Here is a 20,718-nt window from a genome sequence, read left to right as displayed (position 1 = left end):
TAATATGTTTGTTTATGAACATTCATGTATTACTAGATGCCAATGATTAACATTCTTTTTCTACTTCTTGTTCATGCATTAGACCTAAACAGGTCTATCCAGAATCCGACAAAAGTCTGTCCAAGGGGGGCTAATCCCAGGAAAGCATTTTTAGGATTGTGCTGTTGATTACCCAGATACATGTTGCATTTACTGGTACTCTATCGGGTTGATAATCTTAGTTACAGGACATACTGAATGTCTTTCTATAATAGATCAATTAATCCTCTTTTCTCTGTATACTTGAATAGTTCTGATTTTATCTTCTAAGCACTATTTCATATTTTATTCCCCGTTTTATCTGTATAATGCCATTGTTGTCATTTTTCCTATACAAATTGTTGTGCCTCTTAATGAATAAGTGATGTGCCCATTTTTAAACGAAAATTCAGTTTACTTAAATAGTAATGATTAAGGAGAGAAACGTAACTGGATTGCAAGTGTTCAGTCATATTTGGATTGCACGTATTCAATCATATCTGTTTTCTTTTTAAAAAAAACGAACAACTCATCATCCAAGTTCTTTATACCAGATTTGTCCAATGGTACAAAGCAGATCAGAAAGCGGCAACCCACTCCCAAGAGGAAGTAGATGAGAATGACAGTCCTCCTGGCATTAGCTCCATGGGATCTTTCTCCAGATACTTTTTGGCTCTGCTAAGAGTGTATGTGAAGAAATGAGACTTTATCCTCCCTGGATGAACTTAAAGGGTGTTTAGACCAGCCTTCAAGGAATCCCAGGAGTGATGTCAACTGGTCCCATCTCCCTGGCACACCCCCCAGAATTGACATTTCACTGGAAGTGTCATCACTGCCCACGTTAACAAGTAGGCTCACGGAGGACTGAGGAGGAAGAGACAGAAGGAGTAGGTATGTAGGTTCCATCCTTTCCCAGGTGTAGAAAGCATGAGAGAACTCACTCTCAGGAGGGGGCTGAGTCCATTAAAGCAGGAGGGGAAAGGCTGCAAGCCTCCTCCGGAGCTCCCATGAACCCCTGGAGTCCACTGACCCCTGGGTTGGGAATTCCTGGCTTAGACTGTGCTTCTATCAGTTCTCTTAAGTAATAAGTAATGAAAACCTACTGAACAGCTGTTCTTCAAGCTCAGCATTAAATGCAAGAAATACCTCAAAATACAGAAAGGCAGTATTTGCCTGGAGCTGTAGGACGGGGAAGGCAAGCTTAGAATAACTATGCCCCAGCCATGTATAGGGAGGGGGCAGCCAGGAAAGGGTAAGTGACATAAACAAGGAGTAAGCAGGGGGAAGAGCTCTTAGAATCTTTCCTGGGCACACAAAGAATTCTGAAGAGATGAAAGCAGGTGGGTTTCTGAATCTAGGAATGAATCAACCAAGTCTGAATAAGAAAAGCGTGAAAGAAGCAGCGATATAATGAGCAGCACCCCAAAGTACCACAGCATTCTACAATGCATCATCCCACCTGCCTCCCTCCAATATTCAGTGGCATTTCAGATTTGACAATCATTCAAGGAAAAAAATCTTTTCCAAACAATGGTCATCTCTCAGTTTTCCATAATCTCGGTCCATACAATGTAAATTCGTTTTTACAAGCATTGGAACTCACCGATCTCTCCCTCTGCTCCAGGTTTAGGAATACTGATTGCTGTTCGGGTTTCTGTCTCTAGTCTCTTTTTGGTTTCTCCTTTCTTTCCTATTATATACCTATATATAAGCATGGGGGGGGGGAGAGAGACTAGAGATTAAAGTGCAAACAAATGATTGCCAGACCAGGCATCATGAAGTAAATATCCTGCCCATTTAGGGGTGCCAACTCTAAGTTGTGGAATTCCTGGAGTTTAGAGGGGGTGGAGGAACAGATGGGTTTGGGGAAGGACCTCAGCAGGATATAATTTATTTATTTATAATTATATTTGCATACCACCTCTCCTGGTATCTATCTGCTAGTGGCAGTAACATCAACAATACATTAAATATTTAACACTTTAAAATTAAAAAACAAGCTAAAATACATTGTTCCACATCAGCTAAACATGATTTTGTTTCTGTACCCACCCGCCCACCCAACTCCAGGGGAGGGCCTTCGGGAGTTAGTCTTGGGGAGGGCCCATTTGGTGGTGTCTCTGGTCATTTACTGGCCACACCATCCATCCTCCAAAGCAGCCAATTTCTGCCTTGCCTGGAGATCATTTGTAATTCCAGAAGATCTTCAGACCCTTCCTGGAACTGGTGACCCTACAGCCAACTTGAAACACAACAGTCTAAGACAGACACCATTTTCTTAATAATTGTCTCATAGAGCAGTGGTCCCCAACCTTTTTAGCACTGGGGACCGGTCAACGTCAAGGAGGACGAGGAGGAGCCATGGCCCGGTACCGACTGATCCACGTACCAGGACCGGTCCCTGGACCGGGGGTTGGGGACCACTGTCATACAGTATGTCCTGCAATGGTAATATGATGAAAGGTTCCAGGTGTCAGAATCCCCCTAGTTTCTGCCATGATTTTTATATGTTCTTTGAATCTGCTTGTAACCATTTTGAAATGTATGTCTATAACCATATTTCCTGTGCCTGCTGTGCTGGCTCCAAGGCCATTGCTAGTTGCTCAATTATCTCCTTCGCCTGGGCCTCTCGGCCTTGCACCTGCTTTCCTATCTATTATGACTGCTTGCTATGTGAAACTTAACGGTTCTGGGGAAACCTGTGGAATAAGAGCTGCTGTTTGTGCTTGGTGGCTCAGATTCGTCTATGTGTGTCCAAGGAGTTCTGCTTGAATAAATTACCATCTTTTCACAGTGATGTTTATTTACAAGTCTGTAAACCTGACACCAGGTCTGGAAACTAATTTGAACCCTATTTGCTCATCTGCAGTTGCCACAAACCAATGGGTATAAATCTAGTACACAGACTAGGAACTCCAGACTTTCCCCCACCCACCCCTTCATCCTTTAAGTACCCCATAATAATGATGGGCAGCAAATGCAGAGACAGAGAGTGCTGCCATTGGTCAAAACTTTGTTTTAGGGATTTCATTGATAACTTGCCATTCTTCCTAATGGGAAGCAACGCAACTAACATTGTCCTCCTCTCCTCCATTTTATTATCAAGTAGGCTAGGCTGAGATTGTGTAACTGGTCCAAGGTCATCCAGCAAGTTTCCAGGGCACAGTACATGGGGCTTGCTGTGTATCTGGGGCTAGCATATCTGGGGGACCACCTCTCCCATTATGCCCCCTGAAGAGCAGCAGACCAAAATTTGCTCAGGGTCCCTGGCCCCAAAGAGGTGAGACTGGCCTCAACCAGGGTCAGGGCCTTTTTCACCCCTGGCCTGGGCCTCATGGACTGCTCTGCCAGCTGGGATCAGGGCCCTTTTGGGACCTCAATCAGTTCTGCACAGCCTGTGAGACAGAGCGATTCTGCCAGGCCTATGGTTGAGGCCAGGAATCATACAACCTAATAACATCACATTGGCTGGCCTCCCTCCCCCCACACACACCCAAGGAAACATCTACAGGGAAACATCCACTGGAGCACCAAGGGCGAACCATCAACTTGAAAGACGAAACATTCCTTAATGCTCAACCTGTATACTTTTGGGAAGTTCTGAAATGTTTTAATGCAATGGCGCTTTCATTGACTAATGTTCCCCACTCTGAGCCTCACAGGAAGAATATAGGTTTATAAAAGAATAAAGGTTTATTCATCTATCCCAGAACAGGAGCACATACAAAGACATAGAGCTCTTGACTGAAGCAGTGAGAGGGAGGTAAGGAGGCAAACATTTCCATAGGGTGGGTGAAAACTGAAAGGACGCTAGGGAACGGGCTATGTAAAGGGCCCTGTTTGCTGGACCACTCTTCTAACACTTCTAGGGCACTTTAATAATGGGCTCTATAAAGATTTTTAAACCTCCAATATCTTTTTTTTTATGGTGAATGAGTTAACTTGTTAACTAATGCAAAAGCCACCAACTTCTACATTCAATCAGGCTATTATGTGCCCACTGACTCACTTGTATAGAGGGCTGGGGACATCAACAGCACACCGGTAACCTCTTTCAGTCTCTTCTATCACAAAGGCATCACAAGGCTCATCTGCTCCATCCCCGAGGTCTACAAAAAATGGAGACAATTACTGTTAGAGACTTTCTTTATTGATGGTTCAACCAGCCTCTTTCTCCCAATATGGGAAACAACAGGTTCCACTGACAGCCACCAAGAGTTCTTTATGTTGCCTTTCTATCCATTTTGAAAAGCAAAATGCTGCTTTTAAATCTTGCCCCTGCGGAGCCTTCAGAAAGCAACAATTGCAGCCAACAACATAGCACTTTCCCCCTTCTCCTGGACGGGTTCTGCAAAATAACCTGGTAGGAATTCTCTCATAGACGCAGGACTCTGCCACTCATGCAAATGCCCATTTGCAAAACATTACACAGCAGTGGATGCAGGCTCTGAACACTGAAAATCAGGAGGAAAGTGATTTTGGAGTCCGGCCTCAAAGAGTAGCTGACTGTAAGAGGTGAGGAAATGAGGGAACCTCGGCTGAAGAAGAAAACACAGCAATTGTTTTCTGCTAACCAGAAGAAATAATAATATTAAATATCTCAGGCGTTTGACAGATCGTTTGTATCATGCCATTATCCAGCACTGAAAGATTTGTTAAGGTGGAACATGATTTCATTAGACGAAGCTGAAGAAGTAACTTAAAATGTATTTGCTGTGTGAGATAGACTTGGAGGGGGGAGGGATTGCTCAAGTAATTTAGTGCTAGAAGCTAGAAGTCATTTGCTGGAAAAGAACCAAAAATACAAGACACGGGGGGGGGGGGGGGAGGTGGATTGAGCTGAATGTAATATTAACTACCATATTCACAAGGGTGGGCCTCGGACACATAAAAAGACCGCACAAGCACTTTTGCTGTTTACTTTGAGGCCCCTTCGAATAAGAGCCCAGTGCCAGGGAAAAGCAGCTGATCAAAGGCACATCTTCCTTACTCAACAGAAATGTAGCCAGAAATTATGATCCACAAAGGGATTTGATTAGCCAATTGGAAGCATGCCCTTACCATGTTTTAGACCTCGTCGGACAGTTCTAATGGAAAGCGTGACTGAAAGCCACATTTTGCAGAGATGTATATATTTAGGATGGAGGTAGCCTTGCTTCTTTCCTCTCCTTTCAGCAAGGCTGAATGAGACTGGAGATGCTGTAGCCATCTAAATCCAAAGGACTTCAGCCGCTTCTGAAACAAGGGTGTTTTGCAACAAGTCTGAATTCCTTTCAGCGTTTCAGAGATGAAAGAGGGATGCCTCTTCTGTATCCGTGGGTGAGGTCACCAGCAGGATACGGCTATCTAGCGTAGCTGAGTGGACAACTGGGGGGAGGGGGCACGTGATCCAATTTTAGATGTGCCTCAAGCAGAAACTCGATGGCACCTTCCCAGATGGCACCATGATTGTATACTGTGTAATGAACACCGATTCCATTTTCCAGCTGAACAATCCCAAGAAACAGCCCCAGTCGTTACCCCAAGTTCAACCAGTGCTGCTCTTTTCATGAAGAACAGACATATACATATATGCGTAAACCCTAGATCGGTGGTCCCCAACCACCGGGCCGCGACCCGGTGCCGGATCATGAAGGCCCTGGCACTGGCCGCGGCTCCCCGCCTCCGCAGGACCGCACCTGCCCACCCGCACATGCATGTTTGCGCCATGCACGGCCGCAAACACAAATGCGTGGCTGGGTCACGCATACACTTTTGTACCATGCGCAGCCGCAAACACGCATGTGCTTCACTCCCGCGCATCCGCACATGCGTGGCATGCATGGCGATCGCCCTCCCCGCCGCTGCCGGTCTGCAACCTAGAAAAGGTTGCGGACCACTGCCCTAGATGACCACAGACCAAAGATCTGATAGATACTATTCCTTTGACAGATACTATTTTATTCATTTAGTTAATTTATATTCTGCTTTTCTCACTGAGGTTTAAAGCAGATTATGATATGACGTGGAGGCAGGCAACGGGCAAACTACGGCAAACTACCTCTGGACGTCTCCTTCCCTTGAAAACCCTGTGGGGTCACCCTAAATCAGCTGTGACTTGATGGCTCTATACACGGCCCCCTATAAACCAATTGTCTGTAAGGCCTCTGGGCAACACCCTTAGAAGTGTCCTGGGCAGTCTGAGAAATATGGATGATCATACATAGCACCATGTAAAAAGAAGGGAGCTCTCCAAAGCAGGTCACCCACAAAGTAAATCTCATTTTACAGTGGGGCCTACTTTCCAGAGAACATGCTTAGGGCTGTAGACAGTGTCTGTAAATTAAAGTAAATTCAGGTGTGTAGCCATGCTGGTCTGAAGCAACAAAGCAAAGTTTGAGTACAGTAGCCCCTTTAAGACCGACAACATTTAATTCTGGGTATAAGCTTTTGGGTCCATGCAGAATCAACCTCTGTCGGTCTTAAAGGCACCGCTGGACTCAAACTTTGTTGCGTAAATCAAAGAATACGTGCAGAAGTGTATATCCACAGTCTCCCTCTCACTTATCTACACTTCCCCCTCCCTATATACAGTAATATCTGCGCATGCAAATCTCCCTAGGGAATGCACAGTGTGAGACATTGTGCTATTCTCCCGCGGGGCAGCTAGAATGCACAAGTCTATTCCCAGCAGTGTTACTATCCTCAACCATCCTGTGCCCACAAAAATAAACCATGCTGATAGCCAAACATATTGCTTTCTTCTAGACTTATAGCGAAATGAAATACATTGACTGCCAAAGATATTACTTTCTTCTAGTGTCCCCAAAATTACTTGCAGTCTTTTCATAAAGCCAAGCACAGTACAAAACCAACTTCACAAAGTACAAAAAAAAAAAGAGGGGGAGGAGTGATGCCAGTTTAACTCTGTCCAGTTTCAGTACCTACCAACGCTAACTCCAACCACCTCCCATGTCTAAAAGTATGCCATAGCGGGTAATTAGGGCAACGTGGCAAATCCAGGAAAGGGGATTTACCTCCCTCTATCGCATGTGCAAGAGGTGAGGAAGTGGTGAGTAAACAGAGCTAATAACATATGGAGGGGGAAACGCGCTATATTCTTTTGAGTGCTGTCCCGCCCCTCTCTGCTTGCGCACCATTTCCTACTATGCAGTAGTTCAAGCGCCATCTTTATTTTTTGGGGGGGGGGAGAAGAGGAGTGGAATTGACAGGGAGTTGACAACCTAGATGGCGAGACAGCCACGGTAGTGGCAGTTACTTAGGACGACTGGAGATAAAGATGGCGGAGATAAAAATGTTATTTATTTTTTAAAAGATAACAAATGAAAAATTGAGGAACATACTGTGAAAATCAGGGCCCTTCAAAGGGGAAGGTTCAAATCTAGACACTTGTTAATTTGAAACACTTGGTGAATTTAACAACTTGATAACTTGCTTTTATGCACTTCCCTATTGGCTGCAGGAATTTCACATGGGGGGGGCAGTGGGTGATCTCCCAAAACAAGCCCTTGTTCCCCGCAGTTACTTCACAGCCTGATGGCAGCAAAATGGGGGAGCTTGCTAGGGTCATGTCAACATGTGATATCAGTTCTCATCATTTTGGGAGCAACTCTAGGATTCAACTCAAACTCTATTACTCAAAAGAATTTTGGGCAAATCCTAGGATGTCACCTGACTTGATTAAGTCACTTCCAGTTCTGTGCCGGAAGTGGCACTGAATGTGGGTCTGACTGTCCTTCCTTCCAGCATCTAGCCTCAAGCGCTAAAGTGCCGAGTCCTCTCTGTACATCTGAGCGGGCCTGCAGACAATGTTGGGCTTCATAATTGAGGTCATATTCTTGTAATTCAGTGCAATCACAGCCATGCAGATTACAGACTTCCAGAACGGAACCAAAGCAACTACTTTAGGAATACCCAAGAGTTGCTGCACCATCTTTGAAGGCAAGCTAGGCTCCAACCCCATATACAGAGCACATTTCTGTTCCTCTCTAGATAAAATCATATGGAGGAAACCAAGCACTACAAAGCACTACGATCGTCTCCTTCCAAGTGGCTGTAGCCCTCTTGAAAGTCACCAGTCAGCGAAGGTAGTCTGCTCTGAACCCAGCAAGAAGCCTGTAAAGAGAAAGGCAGACATCCCAATTTCACAGCAAAAGATTCTCTTAGAAGAGTGCTACTCTTTTGAAGGAAATTATGCACGCCTTTTAAAAAAGCATGACAATTCAGTTCAGTCCTATTGCCAACATGAAAAGGTTACATCTGCATTTCTAAAGGCAGGTCCTTCAACTTAGTTGTAAAAGCAATCCACTTATAATTAGCCACTATTCATCTCTTGGAATGGAAGTAACCCTTCATACAAGCAAATTTTATCTATCTGACAATACAGTCTGAAACTTTAACAACACAATAAAATGCTACAGCATTTATCTATTCTATGCAACTGATTAATGCTGGTATTTTTCAATTCCCTTTTGAATTTTGCCGCATCCTGTGAGTGAAGACTGTGATGTCAATGGTGACAACTGTTTTTCTTATAAGACTGCATATATTTCCAAAAGAAGCAACCTGGCTTGTTGGTTTAACAAGTAAAAGCAATAAATGACCACGGTTCACAAATAAGATGAATTCTCTTGTATCATTGTCTGCTTGGCTCAGTTCTGACTATGGTGCATTTTCTGAACGAGTGAGGTGCTCTTTGGAACTAAGTGGCTCCAATTAGCTCAGGGGTAGTCAAACTGCGGCCCTCCAGATGCCCATAGACTACAATTCCCATAAGCCCCTGCCAACATTTGCTGGCAGGGGCTCATGGGAATTGTTGTCCATGGACATCTGGAGGGCTGCAGTTTGACTACCCCTGATTAGATGGTAAGGGCCAAGGCCATGTTGACAAAGGGGAGTAATTCCAGTGGCTCTCTGAAATTGCAAACCAGCTTCCAAAAGGTGATGATGAGCCCTTTACTACAGCTATGATTCCTTAAGAGCTCTTGACAGAGTAACCCAAGAGGGTGGAGATCCTGTTTCCCCAAGGTGTAAACATATGACACTAAACCAATTGGTCTTTAAAGTCATCCACCATCTTTGAAGGTTCCAGTCATGCCAGTCATGAACACTTCTGGATTCTTCCTGGTTGCCCGGCCAATGGATAAGGCTTCCCAAAGTCTCACCAGCTATGATGGCTTCTTTGGAAATTCTCACAAATAAGGATTATTAGTCTAAACATCATATAACCCAAATTCATGTGGGTTAATTCCACTTTTCTTTACCCACTCCATTGACATTTATTTATTTAGAAAATATCCGTGTCACCTGTCCGGACAACTGAAAACCTACAAAATAAAACATAAAAACACAAAACACTGTAAAAGTTCTTATCAATAAATGAATTATGAAAAATCCAGCATCATATAAAGCCAACATCTTAGAAGTGCTAAGCTACATGTAAAGCTACATGAGGTTACAGCCCCTTACATAATAAAGCTTGATTCTTTACATCACAACATCACATACCTTTTACTGTATAAACAGTAATCTCTATACATACCTTCTCAAATCAATATTAAACAAGATCAGGAGGGTTGCCAGGGGAGAATAGTGACAACCCACCTACCACCTTGAATATATGAATCTTTGGAGCTTTGAATGCCACAGAGTACAGCTCAGGGCCATATAAGTCTCAGGGACCCTCTTGAAAATTATTGCACGAAAGAAGACGGTTCCCAGTTCAATCTCATAAAATCATTTCCGCAGTCAGTATTTACCACCTCTAGCTGACACCTACCTGATTGCAACAGCAAATCCCCTACTATGCATAGACTTAGCATTATACCTGCATAGAACTCCTCTTCCTCTTCGTGTTGGTGGGCCTTCTCCCGAATATGATGTTTCCTGTAAATACGTCCTCCAATTCGAATTAGTGTTGGCCGCATAACTTCCATTGTGTTTTCTCTTCTGATTAATTTTTCTGCGAGAAAATAAATGTTGCGCTAGAAAATATTGCTCTTGGGGTTTCATTTTTGCCTGCAGGACACTATAGTGGTGTCAGCCCACACACTGCACTTCAATGTTCCAAGTTTCAGGAACCCTCAGTACATTCCTATACAAAGCCATTTGTGTCAGTAGCCCTAAACCAACTCTGTGTAGGACTCCACTGAAGGTCTCTGCAAGGGCACATACTTATGCCTCTCTCAGTTACACTTTATTTACTGCTTATATTCAATCAAACCACTCCATGTAGGCCAGTGCAGAGCCCAATAACAGTCAACTGCTGGAAAGCTCACAAACAAAGTGAGATGAGGACAACTCTCCTCTATTGTTCACCTTCAGTGTTTGGTAATCAAGAGCAATACGACCTCTGAATACAGAGGTTGCACTTAGCTAACATGGCTCATAAAATGTGGTTTATTGTGAGTACCTGCATTTTCAAAAAAATGGGCCAGGATAAAAGGAACAAATAGAAGCTAGAATAGAATAGAAATAGAATAGAAAAACAGAAATAGAAATAGAATAGAAAAACAGAAATAGAATAGAAATAGAATAGAAAAACAGCCAACTTAATGGTTTAGGACAAAGAAATAAGGGGGAACTAGAAACTGTTCATGGCATCCGGCCCTCTCAATTCCTGGCAAATAGATGGGGAAGAAATGGAGATAGTGACAGATTTTATTTTCCTGGGCTCCAAGATCACTGCAGATGGGGACTGCAGCAAAGAAATTAAAAGACGCTTGTTCCTGGGGAGGAAAGCTATGGCAAATCTAGACAGCATCCTAAAAAGCAGAGACATCACCCTGCCAACAAAAGTGCGTTTAGTCAAGGCTATGGTATTCCCAGTTGCAATGTATGGCTGCGAAAGTTGGACCATAAGGAAGGCTGAGCGTCAAAGCATTGAGGCTTTTGAACTCTGATGCTGGAGAAGACTCTTGCGAGTCCCTTGGACCGCAAGGCGAACAAACCGGTCAGTCCTAGATGAGATCAGCCCTGACTGCTCTTTAGAAGGCCAGATCCTGAAGATGAAACTCAAATACTTTGGCCACCTCATGAGAAGGAAGGAGTCCCAGGAGAAGAGCCTAATGCAAAAGAAGAAGGGGAGACAGAGAATGAGGTGGCTGGATGGAGTCACTGAAGCAGTAGGTGCAAACTTAAATGGACTCCGGGGAATGGTAGAGGACAGGAAGGCCTGGAGGATCATTGTCCATGGGGTCGCGATGGGTCGGACACGACTTCGCACGTAACAACAAGAAACTGTTCAAGAACTGCATTCTGAACTGAGGAGACTGGATGCAAACAAGGTAGACCTCTTGTACTTTTTAAAAACTGTGTAGAAGGGGACCTTTTGACAGGTGTAATGTCATGTTGGAGCTGAGCACTTTCCAAAACGCCTTTCCGGACACAATTATTACAGATGCGAGAATCCTCTCCTTTTGTGCTGCATGATCAACTCTGTGGGTCTATATACGTTCTGTACGTCAGGGAACTGCAGTGGCTGATATTGTACTAGAAACTGCAGAGTAGTTCATGAAGCCGCTCAACAGAAAACCCACTATGGCAATCCTGAAAGCTTGCAAACACGCCACTTGTAGACAAGCTCAGCTGGTAAACACACACACTCTCTGCCGCAATCCTATTTTCTATCATCTCAAAAATGTGAATAGATACTTTACTCTGGAAATAACATCAGCATTTCCAGGGTAGGTTTCAGAAGGGACAGCATCTACCTAATAATATATTGGGGCAATGAGCTGACATACTCGAAGCAACTAATAATGAATGACCTGCCATTTTTCATAAAATGAGATTATGCCAGCTCACTTAAATAGCTTTGTAAAAAGGATGACACCTCAAAGGGTGTCTGCTGTGGGGAGAGGAAAGGGAAGGTCGCAAAGCAGTTGGCAATCACCTTCCTTTTCCTCTCCCCACAACAGATACCCCCTGAGGTAGGTGAGACTGAGAGAGCCCTGATATCACTCAAAACAGCACTATCAGGGCTGTGACTAGCCCAAGGTCACTCAGCTGCTCTTAACCACTGACTAGACCAAGCTGGCTCCACTCTCCAAAGCAGATGTTTTATCCATGGGAATTGATCTCTGCCATTTTAAGATCTGTTGTGATTTTGGGAGATCCTCTAGCCCAGTGGTTCTCAACCTGGGGGTCGAATGACCCTTTTACTGGGGTCGCGGCAGGGTGAGCAGCTTGGCTAGGGGGGGGGTGCTGCCACTGTTGCTGGTCCTCCTGCAGGTGTTTGACTACAGCAGTGGAAGTCAGTGAGATCGGCATAGTGGGACAAGAGGCAGAATTGAACTGAGAAACCCCAGATAAAAACCAATTTATATACAATCATGAACAATGGATCTTCACACCATTGGTCAGTTTTGGTTTAATTTCTGTGAAAGAACACTTCCGTAATTTTATGGTTGGGGGTCACCACCACATGAGGAACTGTATTAAATGGTCGCGGCATTAGGAAGGTTGAGAACCACTGCTCTAGCCCTGCAAGGAGACTGGCAACCCTACCCAAATCTAGTTGAAATACTCAAACTCTGTACGAAACAGATTAGCATGTGGGAGTATAGGAATCTGGCTGGCTCCTTTGTTGAAAACAAAATGCTGGTCTTCATGTCCAGCAAGGCAGCTTTTTGGTTCTTATTAATACATTCATTTATTTTACACCATTCACCTCAACTGTTAAAAGTACTGAAGACAATTTAAAGGAGAAAAATAATAATAGTTTACATAAAAATAAAACCAATTAAGCCACAGAAGCAAAACCATAAAAACAACTGGTAATTTAAAAGATGTACTAGGGCTAAATCCAATTTAATTGAAAGCCATAAAAAGCAGCAACAGTACCCACCCCCTTGCAATAAAAGAGCATTGATATACCAAACCTCTAGGAAAATAAAGCTTGGCAGAAAACTAATCTTTGGGGGATCATTTAGCCCCCTTCCCCAAGGCCCTTTGGAAAATAATTGTTTCATTAAAGAAACTTCCTACAGGGGGCAGTTTATGAATCTTGGAAGACTTTGTTTCAATAACCAGTGAGCTCATCCATGCACAGAATGTATAGGAACCATTTAACAAGGATTCAGACAGAGCAAACGGTTGGCTCCCATCAAGTTTTTTGTATCATCCCATCCTTTCCCTGTCTTTATTGCTGTCACTGTCTCCCATACGTTTTGTCTACATGGCACTCATTATCAGTTTTGTGGTCAGAAGGTGCCTTCTTTCTCCCTTTCCGTCCAGGATAACTTGGAGTGATCTAACCAATAACTCCCTGGCCCTGTTCATGATGAAATGCTAGCACAGTTGACAGCTTTCCCTACACTGTTTCAAGCATGCTATCCCTGGCCGGGATATCCAAGGCAAGTCTGATCTTGCCAAATTTGGGGAACTAAGCAGGGTCAACACTGACTAGTATTTGGATGGGAGACCTCCAAGGAACACCGGGAGTCATGCCGCAGAGGCAGGCCATGGCAGACCACTTCTGAACATCACAGGATCTTCTGGCTTCACTAAACTTGTTGTATGATAAAAAAAAAAATCAAGCCTGCTTATTCAGTGCATTCATCATCTGTAAGACACTCCATGCTTTACATAGTCCTGCATTTCTCCTGTCCACATCACAGCAAGCATGGAGCAGATACTGCTGTGCAGTGTTCCTAGTCCAGGCAGGAGCAGAGCTGATGCACAAGTGTAGCCTTCCCTATTCTAATATTCATAATCATCGTATTTATTCTACTATTGTCATGGAATCAGAAAGAGCTTGGGGTGGGTGGGGGGGAATTCGAAGTGAGGTAGAAAATGTGCTAGGCATAATTTTGACCGGGAGAGGGGGGGGGTGAGGCCCTTCTTGTGTCAATCACAGGAAGTTTCGGCTTGTGTTTCGAGGGCGACCTTTGTCAACTTTTTACCATTGAGAAACCCCAGAAGCGGCGCGATCGATGGTGCAGAAAAGGGTTGGGAAGTCCACCCTCTCCGGGCCCCATCATTGATCATATGTTGTCAGATCACCTGATAAATGTTTAAAACTTTTTAAAAAACTCATTTAACTCCCAGCCATTCGGGAAACTCTTCCAGGGGCGTCAAGGAACCCCGGGGTTTCATGAAACCCTCATCCCGAGTATTGCAAAAAGCCGAAAACAAGGGCTCGGTGACCAAGGCGCCAGCTGCATTGGTGCATCCCGCTCTGCCTCTTCATGAGAAAGAAATAGGTTGAGACCCCCACCCAACAAAGCGCCAGGCAGTTTAGATTTTTTGTTTATTTCAGAGCCATACTAAGGGCTGCTTTAACAAACAAAGCCATTCACGGCCGCTTCCCTCCAAGGCCTGTTGCTACAACCGTTCGGAGCCCACCGCACCGCCCCCCGTTGCCATAGGAACCAACGTCAAGCGTATGAGCCCTCCTACGGCGCATCACGCCGGCGTCGTTCCGACCTCTTTAATGCGCGCGCGTCCTCGCCTGCCTTTTGGGCACGCGCACGCCTTCCCCGCCAGCGTCGCCGCTCTGTCGCTGAGGTGAGAGGAGTCGTTAGTGACGGTGAAGGGGGGGGGTGCCGCCGCCGCCGTGGCGAGTAGGAGGAAGCGTGGGGTTGTTTCACTTACCAGGTCGTTGTAGAGATGGGTAAAGGCCGCGAAGGCGTCGGGCAGAAGCGTGCCGTTGGCCTCCGTGTCCCTTTGGCAAAGTAGTGGTGCGCATGCGCCGCCTGGGGACGCAAGCGCGGTAAGCGTTTGGAAGTGCTCTAGGCGCGCTGGATGGAGGAGCGCGGCCGCCATATTGCTGTTAGCAATCCGCCTCTCGGTCCATCGGATGCTTTATTCTGGAGTCTGCCGCCGCATGGTGTTCAGTGAGGCTTGATGCCAGGTGTTCGGTGGGACTGGCCCCTGAGAGAGATATAGGAATTTCTGTGGATGGTAGATTTGGGGCCAGCGAATCCCCCCGAAATAAAGGGGTTTGAGGAGTATAATTATGTATAGCACTAAGTTTAAGGTGACCAGACTTTAACATTGGTAAAGCGGGACACCATTGACCGGGGGGGGGGGTCTTGATTAAAAATAAATAAAATAGAACAGAGGTGGGCCAACTGGCTCTCCAGATGACCATGGACTACAATTACTTGGAATCACAGCTGTTCTCTAGATCAACGGTCTGCAACCTTTCGGTGGCTGCGGACCGCTGCCACGGGGTGGGAGAGAGAGCGACCCAGGGCCCCGTGCATGCGCGGCTGCCCCGGCGCAAACACACATGTGCGGACGTGCCGCGCACCCGCATTTGCATCCGGCAGGGGCACAAATGCACACACACAGCAGCGCATGCACAGAACTGCCATGCATGTGCGTTTGTGCCCAATTGGACGCAAATGCACATGCGCGGCAAGTCTGCTACTTCGGAGGGCCAAGCTGAGGTCTTCCTCTGATGTTGCCTTCTGGTGTTGGAATCAGATAATTACTGCCTCAGAATGTGAAGATTCCATTTAGTCACCATGGCTAGTAGCCAGTGGTAGGTCTATCCTCTGTGAGTCTGTCAAATCCCCTTTTAAATCCGCCTGTGCCTATGGCCATCACTACATTCTCTAGCAGCAAATTCTACATGTTACTTGTTGTGCACAATGTTTCCTTTTGTCTATCTCAAATCTACTGCCCATCAGCTTTCATAAGTCTAGTTCTAGTGTTTTGGGAGAAGGCAAGGATGTCCTCTTTGTCAGTTTTCTCCACTCAATGCATAATTAAAATGATGCATCCTGCTTTGTGTCCCCCTGCCTTAATTGTCTCTTTTCTGAACTCTTTGGCCTTCTAATCAGCTTCTCCACCTCATGCATAATTTTATAAACCCCTATCATGTCTCCCTTTATCCATCCATCTTCTAGACTGAGAAGGCCCAGACTGTCCAGCCTTTCCTCATAGGAAAGTACAGCAAGCCCCTAATCATTTCTTCTGTACTCTTTCCATCTCTGGATGTCATTTTGGAGATACAGTGACCAGAACTGCATGCTGTATTCCAAATGAGGCTGCACGATAGATCTGTGCAGGGGTATTATAATACTGGCTGGACCAGTTTCTAAGCTGTTAAGGGTGTGATGTTGGAGTAAGATTCTGGAGACCTGGTTTAAATACCTGCTCTGCCATGAGAGTTGCCAGGTGACCTGGATCACTTACTGACCAATTCACAGGTGGTGGTAGAAGTAAAACTGAGAACAATGTGTGCTGTGTTGATGTCCTTGAAGGAAGGGCAGAATAAAAATGTGCAACATAAATAAAGGTAAGAACCAGGAGTTTAAATTGTGCCAGTAATATATAGGCAGCCAGTGCAGACCTTTCATCACAAGGACAATATTGTATCATTAATCAATATGCACTTCTCCCTCTCCTTATAGTTCTAAGGCATGAGAGGGCAATCACCAGCAGTACAAATACAAACAACATTGACAAGGCAGTGGGTAGCCAGCAGGGTGCTAAATAGAGTGTTTAAATTAAGGAATGAATTTGCACTTACCTTTAATATGGCCCCTTCTCTTTCACATGGGAGTTGTTTCTGGAAACTAGTACAGAAGTACCAACTGGGGTGGAATGGTGGAGTTGGCTAATCCAAGCCAAAGAAATACCCCCAAAATACCTTATTGGTATATCTCAAGTATGGAGCCAGATGTAGGTAGGTAGACAGACAGACACGTATATCTTTCAGTTTTCGAAAATGGCTGAGGCTAAAAAAAACTCTGAATATATTCAGGATTTTTTTGAGACCACTGGATAGTTGAATTGCATTTAAAGAGCTCCCAGTCTCTTTAAACATTTCCAGAGTTCACTTCTCATTTCGCATTTAAATTTAAAAGGGACTGTGTTACTTTTCATTTTAAAATGGAAACAATGGCGGATAGGGGCGCTTCCTTGGGGCCCATAGAATTGAATCCCCTGATCCAATCTTTTTCAAACTTGGTTTGTGTGTGTGTGTGTGTGTGGAGAGAGGCACCAGTAGCTGTGCTACACATTTGGTGTCTCTCTGTCAAAAACAGCTGCTCCAGAGTGCCCCAAGTCAATTGTCTATTATAGCCTATGGGGACCATAATGTTTCCCATGGCTATCTTAGATCTAAGGAAAAAATCGTCATTCCTGACTATTCACCAAATCTGAATACCATACTGGGATTTAGGAATATTGGGAAATACCAATATTTTTTAGGGTCAATGCACCTGAACCCCAAAAATACCAGTTTGGGTTTTTTTTTTCACACTCATAGTAACAACACCCTAAAATAGCTCCATAGTCCTTTCTTTGATGGCCATACTAATAAAATAGATAAATACATAGTGGGGAGAGGGAACAAAAATATTTAGTTTCTGAATCTGGCTGTCACTTGGGGATGAAACACTAAAACAAAATAATATAGAAGAGGGCCATGAACATTACTACATTCTTCCAGGAACTTACTTGCTTCTCCCATTCTTCTGCTCTTCAGTTTGCTCTTTCATCAAACATGTCATTAAGAGAACCTGAAATATTGTGACACACACCCTTTGCTTGGAAGCTCCTCCCCTTTTAAGAAGTCTGTTGGATTTAGGTACCCAATATCTCCATTGTCTTTGTGCTAAAGTTCCTGGCAGAATTTGTCAAGGCATATTTGAAGGCCTCTAACTCTGCCAGTTTAAGACTTTCTCCGGGTAGCACGCAACACACTTTTACCTCTTTACGTGATGCTTTCATTATTTCATTATCTTGTAGAGCAATTCAAGTTATTCTGAGCTCTCTTGTATGTAAGTTATGAACCCAAGTTCTTCCAGAAACAGGAACACAGAAACCACGATTTGGTCTCTGCAACGTAAACCGTATTGCAGGAATTTCTGCAGAAAATTTGTAGCCCAAAGTCAGTAAGGTTGTTTGCTATCTAAATGCTCTGACACAAAGTGGTCTTCAAGCAGTAGAACAAAATAACACAGGGAAGAGTCTCACATGATAGCCTGTAAAGTGGATGGTGTCGTAAGTTATCTTTTCACTGCTGTGACCCCACAGCGCTTGACAAGATAAATGCCTAGCTCATCCCACAATTCAGAGCAGTAGCTTATCCTTGCCAAGAACTATCCGCTGACTAGGTGTTTGAAGACCCTTCCTGCAACTGTGCAAAGTTTTGATCAATAATTTAAAAGGTGCAGTATAAAGATAACAGCATTTGTGATAGAAAAGTTAATGGATAGTGTGAGGAATGTAGCAAATTAGAGATACGAACATCCTTTCTCCCCACAACAAACCACTGCTGTCATAGTGATGGTTCTTTTCCTTCCTCATGGTTGTCTGGGATATGCCTAATTTTACATGACATTCCCTTCAATCCAGCACCAGATTATGGTCTTCTCTTTCATTATCAGTCCTGTAAACTAATTCTTCCCTATTCTCATGTCTCAAGTCTCTCTGTTCAGTCTGATTTGTGTGACATATATTGCAGGTGAGGGTAGGGGAGCAGCAGAATCCTCTAATTCCTGGGACAAACATCTGACCTGAAATTGTTTAAAGGGGTAGGGAGATGGCCTGGACTGTACCATGGGACCTGCTCTTGAAAGGAACCTTTCCTTACAGTTTCCTCTTTCACCAGTGGTTCATCGTGGTATGTAGGATGAATCAACCCCACAGTCCATGACCCACTGTGGTCTGTACTCTTGGCATAATCAGTGACATACAGTCCTTTGTATTTTGCCGGGGGGGGGGGGTGGTCTACAATCTAATAATTAAATGGTGCACATTATATGAAAAACATTCTTGTTTTTTAGGACACGAGGAAGGCTTGCAAAGTTGTGTGCCAGTGTTAGTTTTAAGATTCTTTGTTTCTGGTCACAGCCCCAAACCCAGTCTGTCTTATAAAGACTCTGAAATAATCCTTGGTGTAAAATCTGCTGTGTCTCTAGTTGAGGGCTTGATTTTTGAGAGCTCATTTCAGTTCCCATTTTGTATTTGTAATCTAATCAGATGGTGTTAGGTTGGTGGTGCATTGATGAGCTTTTCTTAGCAGTAGTTGGATCCTTGGCTTTTAACCTTGAGTGGAGATGGGAAGGCCCATGGGGAAAAAAGAACCAGAAATGGGGATGACAACAGTTTGTTTCAATTTTTTCCAGAAAAATTGAAAACAATGTATTATGGAATATTTTTTACAGTGATAAATAACATTTATGACAAGATGGTCATATGTTTAATCCTCCAATATTATTTCTAAAAACTATGTAATATGAAGATTTTTATGTTGGGTTAGGTCATCTGGTCTTAAGGCCAGTTCTTGGGAATATTTCTGTCCTCACAAGTGTACTAAATAGGATTAAAAGAGATAAAATAATACCTTTAGTTCTATTATGTTGATGGTTTCTTTTTTTGTTGTTTTGGTTTGTTTTTGTTTTTTTTGGTAGTGGTTTTTGTGCCTGCTCTCATAAACTGGCAGAAGAGTTTCCTTGTAGTTTAGGCATCCTTTACCGTTCAGGATCTTGTAGCTCTATTTGTAACAAATAATTTTTTAAAGTAAGTTCTGTTTGTTATTTTCTGAATAAGCTGTACTTTTAATATATCAAAATCATACATTTATGCCATGCCAGTTTATGCATTTTATGTTCTCAGCGTTGCAAAGTGACTTTCAGTTTGTAAAGAGTACTCGTATTTTTTTCCAGATTTCCAGAAATTTTACATCTCTATCCCTGAGAAAACACTAAAAATCCAAAATGCAGTGACTCCCATTTGTAAATGTCCTTCTAGGAAAGAGGTCTGAAATATACATGATAGGGTACAAGTTTTATTTATTTGTGCCTGTATTTTCTTATAATGTAGACTCAGAAATGTTTGTGAAAAACAACATTGGAGCCTGATGCTTTGTAGGAGTCTCCAGTGCTTGAATATGGATAGCTTTTCTGGCTTGCACTAGATCTGCCCTTTAAAAAGGGAGCGTAGGGGGGGAAACAGTTTCCTTGATTGGATTAACTGACTCTCCCTGTGGTGTCAAGCTTTTGAAGATGCATTTCCTGGAGCAAACGCTTGGGAGTCTTGCTGAGCCATTGATCAGGTAGTCATCAGAGCAGGAGTTTACACAGATGAAATGGACAGCTTGGCTCATAAAGGTGGAAGGGAAAAAAACTTGCTTATAATGGGCAGTGAATCCAGAATAGATAATGAAAACAGTGGGGGCTTCAGTGGGAAAAGAGCCATCACTTGCACTAGTTTGTGTATGTGACTTCCCAAATGCTCTATGTCAAAGGCTTGAAATGGCATTTCTTTGGATCAAGTGAGTTGCGAATGCAGCACCACAGCAAGACTCTGTTCAAGGGATTTGTAACTTGTGGCTTCAAAACAGCTGCCCAGGACAGTAAAGGTGAAAAATACAGTTTTGAATAACTGTAGTGTCATGTGTGGAGTTGGGGCTGGTGAGTGGGTTGAGGGGGGAGTTGGGTTTGACACACGTTTAAGATCACCTCCCTTTTCCACACAGGAAGCGCTGTGAAGGAATAGTAGGCTGGTGCTTCTGTCGATCTAAGAGTGCTTTCTGAGAAGGACATTTTAAGGTATTTTGATGAGTTCTTATTAGGGGTGCTTACATTGGTTTCTGCATCTGTTCTCCCTTGTCCACCCCCGTCTGCAGGTTGAATGAAAGGTTTGTGTTGACTAGAATTTTCTATTAGTTTAAAAGGGTGTTTTTTCTATATTGACACTATAACTGCATTTGCAAGCCACTCAGAAGGTGTAATGGCA

At 43.9% G+C, this 20,718-nt stretch overlaps 2 protein-coding genes across 16 annotated transcripts in view; one reads left to right on the top strand and one right to left on the bottom strand.

Annotated features, from left to right (window-relative positions):
* The window catches only part of ASCC1 (activating signal cointegrator 1 complex subunit 1), a 78,937-nt gene extending 64,202 nt beyond the window's left edge, over positions 1-14,735 (bottom strand). For 4 of the 5 annotated variants that reach the window (XM_077350452.1, XM_077350451.1, XM_077350456.1 and 1 more), the window contains exons 1-4: positions 14,614-14,735; positions 9,845-9,979; positions 4,028-4,127; positions 1,622-1,719 (exon numbers count right to left, since the gene is read on the bottom strand). In XM_077350452.1, the coding sequence (XP_077206567.1) occupies positions 1,622-1,719; positions 4,028-4,127; positions 9,845-9,979; positions 14,614-14,707 (427 nt within the window). In that variant the 5' untranslated portion in view covers positions 14,708-14,735. Of the gene's footprint in view, positions 1-1,621; positions 1,720-4,027; positions 4,128-9,844; positions 9,980-14,022; positions 14,130-14,613 lie in introns of those variants that run through there. The other variant, XM_077350453.1, reaches the window with a different exon arrangement.
* Positions 14,426-20,718, top strand: part of ANAPC16 (anaphase promoting complex subunit 16) — a 53,785-nt gene continuing 47,492 nt past the window's right edge. For 7 of the 11 annotated variants that reach the window (XR_013233700.1, XR_013233699.1, XR_013233698.1 and 4 more), the window contains exon 1: positions 14,426-14,526. Coding sequence is in view for 5 of the 11 variants with exons in the window: in XM_077350458.1 (XP_077206573.1) it covers positions 14,453-14,526 (74 nt within the window). In the remaining 6 variants the exon portion in view is untranslated. Of the gene's footprint in view, positions 14,549-14,621; positions 14,732-20,458; positions 20,532-20,718 lie in introns of those variants that run through there. The other 4 variants (XM_077350462.1, XM_077350463.1, XM_077350465.1 and 1 more) reach the window with 4 other exon arrangements.

Source organism: Paroedura picta, chromosome 8 (assembly GCF_049243985.1).
Source record: "Paroedura picta isolate Pp20150507F chromosome 8, Ppicta_v3.0, whole genome shotgun sequence".
In the NCBI taxonomy this organism is placed as follows: Eukaryota; Metazoa; Chordata; class Lepidosauria; order Squamata; family Gekkonidae; genus Paroedura; species Paroedura picta.
The sequence above is the reverse complement of the archived record's forward strand: the minus strand, read 5'-3'. Positions and strand labels throughout refer to the sequence as shown.